The 9,233-nt window shown below is 38.0% G+C and overlaps 1 protein-coding gene across 1 annotated transcript; it reads left to right on the forward strand.

Moving 5' to 3' along the window:
• Positions 1 to 971: 971 nt before the first annotated feature.
• Gpr63 (G protein-coupled receptor 63) lies at positions 972 to 2,341 on the forward strand. The gene has a single exon (XM_042679614.1). The coding sequence runs from the start codon at positions 1,085 to 1,087 to the stop codon at positions 2,339 to 2,341; it is 1,257 nt and encodes a 418-aa protein (XP_042535548.1). The 5' UTR covers positions 972 to 1,084.
• Positions 2,342 to 9,233: the final 6,892 nt, after the last annotated feature.

Genomic DNA, 9,233 nt, shown 5'->3' on the forward strand with positions numbered 1-9,233 from the left:
CAAATTATGGCTCCAATCCCAGCTACAGAATCTGAAACTTGGGGATGGGGCCCAGGAATCTACTTTAACAAGTGTACCAGGTAATTTTCATGTACCCTCATCTTTATTATTCGACTGACTTCTGTCAAGTTGTTAACACATATAAGTTCAGTTTTAGGAGAAGAAATAGAGAAGAAAGAAATATGCATCAGAAAACAAATGATGAAAAACAAATGGTGGGGTTAGGAAAAAAGGGATATAGAATATAAGCAAAGAGAGCTTAGGAAAAGAAAAAAAAATAATATGGCCAAGACTTTTCTTCTCCTGAGGGACTTCCCTTATTGTAGTTTATGATGATGTGTGAGTGTGGGTGGGAAGAAACACAAGAAATAAAAAAGAGAATGAGGGAGGAAGAAAGGTAAAGAAAGAAGGGGAAGAAAATTGAAAAATAACATAGTACTTCTAAGTGCTTAGTACTTTTAAGTACATCTTAGTCCCCTTATAAATGTAATTTTCATATACAAAATAGGAATCTAAGTTTTGAGTATTTTTGCCACCCAGCTCTGTACAAATATAAGAATATAAACTTATACCAAAGAGCTGTTAAGAAATTAATACTCAAGAAGAATCAGACCAGGAGATGTTTATTAGTAGATACTGTAGAAAGCTATGAGGCTACCGTATTTTTTTTAAGTTTAGCAATAAGGTGAGAAGGTTGGTTTTATGAGGCAGACATACATTTATATATAAATGTTGTGAAATATTCATCACGGTTGACTCAAAGTAAAACAATAGAATGGCAATACTAGTGCCAAAGAGGCTAGAGACGAGCATTTTTGTTTAAAGAGTTAAGAAGAGCAACTGTTGAGCCTTCATTAAGGAAAGGTAAGACGTCAAATATTGTTTAGAAATCTCATTTCTAACTGACTTGTCATGTTTGGGCCTTATTTTCAGGCAAAAGGACTCCTGTGGAAGATGGAACTCTCTGTCCTTTATCCAGAATGTGTTTCCAACCCCATCACTGGAATCTGACACCGCTGCCCTGTCTTGGAATGTTTGAAGAGCACTCCCATTTTTCGCCTCTCCTTCCCTTCCTCCTGAAATCATGGTCTTCGCCGCAGTGTTGATGGAGTCCCATCCTGGGGCATCCAACACGACATTTGTAGTCTATGAAAATTCCCACACGAATATTACGCTCCCTCCCCCACTGCAGCATCCCGGCCTTGGTCCTCTGCTCAGAAACAGCTTTGAAACCATGAGTCCCAGTGGGTTGAATTCCTTGACAGTGAATAGCACAGCTGAGCCCCCGACACCGGAAAACCTGAAGAGCCTAAACCTGCCTCTCCAAATCATCTTTTCGGCGATAATGATCTTTATTCTGTTTGTATCTTTTCTGGGGAACTTGGTTGTTTGCCTCATGGTTTACCAAAAAGCTGCCATGCGATCTGCAATCAATATCCTCCTAGCCAGCCTGGCTTGTGCAGACATGTTGCTCGCAGTGCTCAATATGCCCTTTGCCCTGGTAACTATTCTTACAACCAGATGGATTTTTGGGAAGTTTTTCTGCAGGGTATCTGCTATGTTCTTCTGGTTGTTTGTGATAGAAGGCGTCACCATCCTGCTCATCATTAGCATCGACAGGTTCCTGATTATAGTGCAGAGGCAGGATAAGCTCAATCCGTACAGGGCAAAGGTGCTGATTGCGGTTTCCTGGGCCACTTCTTTCTGTGTAGCTTTTCCTCTGGCCGTGGGCAACCCTGATCTGCAGATCCCTTCCCGCGCCCCGCAGTGTGTGTTTGGGTATTCCACCAATCCCGGTTACCAGGCTTACGTGATTTTGATTTCTCTCATTTCTTTCTTCCTGCCTTTTCTGGCCATCCTGTACTCATTCATGGGCATACTGAACACGCTTCGGCACAACGCCTTGAGGATCCACAGCTATCCAGAAGGCATTTGCCTCAGCCAGGCCAGCAAGCTGGGTCTCATGAGTCTCCAGAGACCCTTCCAGATGAGCATTGACATGGGCTTCAAAACACGTGCCTTCACCACCATTTTAATCCTCTTTGCGGTGTTCATCGTCTGCTGGGCCCCCTTCACCACCTACAGCCTCGTGGCCACCTTCAGCAAGCCCTTCTACCACAAGCACAACTTTTTTGAGATTAGCACCTGGCTGCTCTGGCTCTGCTACCTCAAGTCCGCATTGAACCCCCTGATCTACTACTGGAGGATTAAGAAATTCCACGACGCCTGCCTGGACATGATGCCCAAGTCCTTCAAGCTCCTGCCGCGGCTCCCCAGTCACACCCGGCGGCGGATTCGCCCCAGCGCCGTGTACGTGTGTGAGCACCGGACGATGGTGTGAATAGTGAAACGGAGGGCTTTTCTTTATTGATTGACTTTCCCTCCCCCCCTCCACGCGTGACTTCTGTACTTATACTTTGTTGTTGTTATAGTGTGTGTGTGTGTGTGCGTGTGTGTGCGTGTGCGCACACGCGCGCGCGCACCCACTCGCGCACCCAGGCAGTGTGCAGAGTGCTAAGCGGGTGTAGTCCTGCTACCAGGGATGCACGACAGGAAGGCGTGCACACACATTACCTCCAGGTTCCCTCTGTGTAGGAGGAAGAGGTGGGCGTCTTGTCTGTGGAGTCGCCGATTTCATTTTCTGTAGCAGGAATCAGGATGGCGTTTTACCGAGGCCGCAGTAACCTTGCCCTGTAGGTGTTTTGTATGCTGCTAAGGTATGCTTTGTGGAATTTACCAATTTGTTTTTTTTTCCTTCTCTAGAAGATACTGCTGCTCTTTGCCATCACGGTGGAGCCAAAACCCCCATCCATCTTTTTTTTTTTACATTTTTTTTATTAAATAACCCAAGTTGGTTAGTGACATTTTCAAGGTTATTATTGTTTACTTTGGTGCACTTTAAAAGACAATGTACAGATTAACTCAGTCTTATTTTTCCACAGCTGTTCTACTACAGGACACATGGTTCTTTAGGAAACGCGTGCATTGTCATTTCTAGGGAACTAGGTTTTTGTTTTTTGTTTTGTTTTTTTAAAGAAAATATTTTTATCTGCATGTACAATTTCAAGAGAGCATAAAAATGTAGACATGTTTCTAAGCACAACAGAGAATCTTCAGAGCAATAGGAAGAAATTGTGGAGACAGAGCTTGAAAGGAAGGGGGAGCAGCTGGCCCAGGACAGGGCAGTTCCATTCACTCAAGGATTCTTATCAAGAATAACTGGGGAAAGAAGCTGCCACTCTTGGACACCTACTGTATACCTGGCATCAATTTATCCTCATAGTCTTCTGAAGTAGGTATTATGTTGCTTTTTATAGACTAAGAAAGCAAAGTCCCTAGGGGTCTAAGATTCTGGCTCAGGTTAGTTGTAGAGCTGGAATCCAAACCTTTGTTGAACTTCTGAGACAATGCTGTTTGACTGTGCCATAGATACAGTTATCTCATTCCATTTAGAAATTTTATAGTCCAAAGGGACCTTTACACAGCTTTGTTTTAAATGAAAACTTTATTTTAACATAGGTCCATTTTTGGAAAAAAAAATAAAAGACATAAAAATCTGATCCACAAAGTCTGAAAAACAGACAACATGAAATCACTTGACACCTTTTAAATTTGTTCTTGTCTAATGATGAAACATTATTGCAAATAAGTAAAAAATGTAAAAATAATGAAATAAGATGATTTTTCTTTTAAATTTGCAAAACAAGAAGCTGACAATTATTGAGAAACCCAGTGTAGCCGTGAGTAAGTCTTACCCCTGCAGACTTGGAGCTTTCTCGTTCTCCAGCTGTGTGTGTTGTAAACATTCTAAGCAGAGCAGCCTTGTGGCCTCCATGCTTGTCCTGGTAGCACTGGAATTGCTCTTGATCCTACTCTGGTGTGTTTCCCTCAAAGAAGGGAGATAAAGCTGGGTCTGAGCTTAGAGCAGATTTTAATAAGAGGGCATGTCTGAGGGTTTATTTATTTATTTATTTTTCTCTTGCTGACTGTCTGCAAGTTGTATTTAAGGACTTAGCCAACTCTTCTCTTTGTTCCTGCTGACACATTTTATCAGTCAGCCAGGGTAGAACTGTATACTAAAGCCCTCGGGGCTGTAAGTGTAATTTCTTGGCTATCGCATGAGTGAAATCCATACTTTAACTGTGGATGTATAGCATTCCTAGGGCTTCCTGAGTTATTGGAAAAATAAATCTGTTTTTTTTTTCAGTTGTCCAAGAGAGTTGGATTAGATGACAATCTAAGTACTTAGACAATTCTAACAGCCTTATGTCCCCCCCAAAATCAGAGTACAGGTATTTGAAGAGTCCAGGCAAGTATAATTTTAGCATCACTTTTTGGTCTCCAGTATTATTTCTTTGCATTTTTACTTCACTAGCTATATTGTAAAATGGAATTTCTGAAGATCTTGTGCTATGGTATCAGAAACTAAGGCATTTGGAGGTTAATGATCTCACCTGAAATCTGGAAAACCCACCTCTTAAAGTGCAAAGGTGATGGAAGCCATTGTTGAGATAAATAGTTCTTTTGGGACTCAAGTCTGTTATTTAAAATACTGTTTGGGGATCATCTTCAGATGATAGTCACCTACCTCTTTAATTTTTTATTTGCATTAACTTCAGATAAAATTGTTTTTGTCCATAAGGACCTTATAGGACATTAACACGGTGGTACATACTGATAGTGTAACGAAGTATATGTTGCTTTCCATTGTCAATGCAAACTGGATTTTTAAACACATAATTCATAAGGATCTTGGAGATTCAACTTTCAGCAAAATCAGCATGATCTTTATTCATCTTAACATATTGACAGGGTCTATCTCAGACTTTTTGTGTCTGGGGTTAAAACTGAGCTTGTTTTTCTATATCCTGGTTTCAAGAGCAGCTTATAGGACTCTCTGCTGCTGAGTAAGCAGGGCTGTATTTGGTGAGAATTATAGGGTGCTCTTTGTCTGTGGAAGACTATATGCAGAGCCTTCGTCAGAATTAGCCACAGAACTGAACGTGATTCTCTTTACACTGGATAATCTTGAGCATATGACAGTTTACAAATAATTTTTTGAACATTTAAAAAAATTAATATATACACTTTGAAAGCTTTAAAAGAAAAAGCAATCTGGTGCACCTTTGAAAACTTCAGGTGCAAAATTGCATGTTGCTTGTTCCCCTATATTCTCTCAAGGGGGTGAAATACCACTACTAATTCTCACTGCTGACTGACATAACCAGAAATGATGGTTTTTGGTGGTTTTTGGTGTTGTCGTTTTTCTGAAAGAGTTAATCTAATATTTGTGATTGAAAGAGTCAAGAGAAATACCAAATAGACTGCAGTAGTGATACTTTAAACTTTAATAAATGTTTCTACATATTCAGGGGAGGCTAAATAATAGAAATTCCTAGGCCCACAGAAGTTGTGGGGAGGGGTGGTCCAGGATTGTTGATTTTTATTTTATTGAGCGTTTTGCCTCATTTTTTGTTCAGGTGATCCCTGGGGCATACTATAGCCATTTAAACATTATTTGTTCTGTCCTTAAATACGTGTTCTCTACTGGAAGCCATTATCTCCTAGTCCATAGGCAAATCCATATTCAGAGGAAAATCTGCATATTGTGTGCCTGTTGCTTTCCATGTGTTTCATGGTAGATCTTACCAGTTATCTTTCTTTTCTTTTAACTGGAAATTTCTGACAAACCAGATAGTTCACAGTAGAGCCTAGAGAGTGATTTGATCTTTGAAAATCAAGATTTTTCAGAAGTCTTTACCCTAATAAAGAGACTATTTTTCTCTTGGAGACAACCCTCTAGGACATCTCTTTATTGTATGCAATTTGTTGAAGCAAATGAGGAAAATGTAAAGATTCATCGAACTCCTATTGCTCTGTTTATGCCAATTGTATTCATTGAAAGCATGGAGTAAAATAATTTTTCAATCTATGTATTGTTGGGGACAGACAAGAATATTCAAATTTTCAATGGTTGCTTTTGTTTACATAAACTACTTATGTATATATCATGGAAAAATTTTCCACTGCTTACCATTTTATCCTACTGTGATTTTTAGTTTAAAAACTAGTAGGTTCAAATTTGTCCTCACAACCATAGTCCTGCTAAATTGCCTACATGGAAAACTCATTTTTACAATAATCAAAATATCAAAGCACATGTTTGTTATTGCAAGTAAATGGTGATACTTTCTTAAATATCTATTGATACTAGTGCTTGATAAAATTAATTATACAGTGGTATCTGACTTTAATATAAGCCCTTACATTTTGGTTAATATTTCAATACCAGAATTAATGATCATTTGTGCATTCTTATTACCACCAAGAAAAGAGTTTCCAATAAGAAAGTGAATAAATGTTCAACATTTCAGAAAAGTTTGTTGTGAATACTACTTTTTTGTTAAATTAAAATCTGAATTTAGTTTCAAATCCTGATTCTTCTGGGTTCTTATTTCCAGTTTGGTTTAACCTGTGTTCATGTAATTATATTATAGTTTTAGAAGTTCTTGGAGTAGTTTAGGATGAAATGATATCAGTAACAGTTTTAGGAAGCTTTGTCCAGACTTGTGAAAATTTTATTGCCCAACCACTTAAAATTAGATTGGTAAAACTACTAAATGTCACAGTCTGCTTTTATTTTTAGTCATTTCATACTGCAATTTTATATCTAAAATCCACTTACAAATCTTTATGAAACATTATGTATCTGAATTTAAAGATTTCAATTTTGTGCCAATTAGACATGACAGTTTTTCTTGTTTTCCTGTGCAACAGCTAATTAAATGTATTTCTTCCTTCTAAGTTACAATAGCAACTTAAGATTTCCATCAAATCTATCTATATATAATTTCCTTCTGAAACCTAAGAAAAATAAAGCAAAATAGAGTAACATGCTGAATTACAAGCTATTTTCATCTGCCATAAAAATAAACACCCAATTTATCCTTAGAAGAGAGACTTGTGGGAGTCATTTCTACCTGAAATATAAAAGCATAGTAACTAAATTTAATTCAAAACAAAAAAGTAAAAAATGTATGTATCTGTTTCAGTCAGGACTGGTTCAAAAGTTATTAGTAAGATGATAGTATTTATTTTAAGGAATTAGTTTACACAGTTATGGAGCTGCCTAAGCAAGCCTTAAGTCTGTCTGTGGATCCATCAAGACCATAATGAAGATGATGTCTCCCCCCCCCCACCCAATAATGTAGTATCCTATGGATCTTTAGATGACAACGCAGAAAGTTCAAACATACAAATCTCAATGGTCCACAAATTGGAGTGGTCAAGTTGATAATGTTGCTGTGTATGGTATACACATTCTGATTATATTATATTCAGATTTTCATAATCACAAGACACTGGCTTTCACTTCACTGTGAAACTTCAAAGGGTAGAATAATGAATGGTTTGATCAGATGATTATGTAAACCAATGTCCTTTATAAATTTCACTCTGTTGAAACTTGTTAAATACTTTTATTCTAAGGAATTTGAAAGCATTTATAGTTACAGAAATACTCTAAGACTAAAAGTATCATAAGAAGAGAAATACAATTTTTGGCCAGGCATCATGGTCAATACACAGTATCTACTTCAATTCACAATATCTCTCCTTCTCTATCTGAAGAAACAGTTCCAAAGAGATTAGGTATTTCAACTGATATTCAAATTGAGGTCTAATGCCAAAGTTGATATATTTTTCTTGACACTTTTAATCTCAATAACATATATGAGGCCTTATAACAACAGTTTCCTAAAAAAATCATACACTGAAACATAATCACAACAGGAAAATTTGTATTCCAAGTTGTCTATATTAATGCTAAGCCTAGATTGGACTGGTCTGTGCCTTACGTCATTCGTTGTACTTGGCCAAGTCAGAATGCTGATGTCTGGGATATTGAGGATACTATCTCCAATGTCATTTATGGCAGTTGTGACTAGGGCAAACTCTGGGAACCCTAACACCCAACCACTACTTTAAATCTCATTGATCTTAGAACGAGGTGGAAAGTATCCTGAGGTACTGCATAGATGAACACAGGGACTTATCTATAGCAGCCGAAGGTTGGGAGAGCTGGTAAGGCGGGGCAGGACTTAGATGATAGAAGAGACAGTGAGAGGTAGCCCTGCCTTTATTGAGGACAGCATCCTAACTCTTGTCCAAACACCAATCAGATGAAGGACTCAGAAATTATATAGAGGAGAAAAATCTCACAAAGAGCTGCCTCTAAAAATGATTGCCTCACCAGACTGTAAACCCCTTGAGCAATGAGCAGTGTTGTGCTTGCTGCTATATTCCTAATCTCAGGGATTTCCTCTAATAGGTAATTGACTAATATTGTCAATAAACAGAAGCACCAGAGGCTGAAGAAAACACCAGCATTGTGATTTTCCACAGAAATTGGCATCACCAAAAACAAACTGACCAATGGAAAAATTTCTGAATCTGTATTATAGTAATCCATCCATTTTGAATTTGATTAAGTAGGCATGGGAGTATATGTGGTTATCTAAGTAATGTGAATTATACCAATTACTATTGTGAACTATTGGGGTTATTTAACTGTCAAATATAAGAAATCAGATAAGCCTGGTGTGCTGAGCTGGAAATCGCTGGAGGGGGGAGTCTTTGTAACTCCTGCTCATCTCACAATTCTCAGTGTATCATAAAATGGCCAAATTGAAAGATGCCCAGAAAGTCTTGATTGGTTTAGTTACTAGAATTGCTTAATTCATTGAGTCATTTATATAGAACACAAAAACTACCACTATAATTTGTTGAATATTTTTTAAATACTGAAACCATATTTTTAAAATTCTATAATATATCTACTTAGTCATCTTTTCTGTGGCAGTACATCTAAAAATATCCTATCCAGTAAATGTACTGTTAAAGATAGGCTTTCAAATAGATGACACCCTAATAGACAGATGATGAAACAGCTTTAGGTCAATTCAGTGACTTGCTTGGATTATTGCTGCAGATCTGGGATTCAAACCAGATTCAACAGCTCTCTCTTCATTTCTAGAGTTCTTACCACTTGAGTTGCCAAGGTTTTGTGGGGGTGGTGGGAGAAGCACTGAGGTTTGAATTCAGGTCTTCACATTTGCTAGACATGTGATCTACCACTTAAGCCAAACCCCAGCCATTTTTCCTTTTAATTTTTCCTTTAAATAGGGTAGCACTTTTTGTCCACCAGTCTTAGTGTGATTTGATTTATGCTTCCC

The sequence above is a fragment of the Dipodomys spectabilis genome, unplaced genomic scaffold, assembly GCF_019054845.1.
Source record: "Dipodomys spectabilis isolate Male_0828 unplaced genomic scaffold, ASM1905484v1 ptg000053l, whole genome shotgun sequence".
NCBI classification, from domain to species: domain Eukaryota; kingdom Metazoa; phylum Chordata; class Mammalia; order Rodentia; family Heteromyidae; genus Dipodomys; species Dipodomys spectabilis.

Excerpts from the sequence above, each read along its gene's own strand:
- Gpr63 (XM_042679614.1), top strand. The coding sequence starts at position 1,085 with ATGGTCTTCGCCGCAGTGTTGATGGAGTCCCATCCTGGGGCATCCAAC.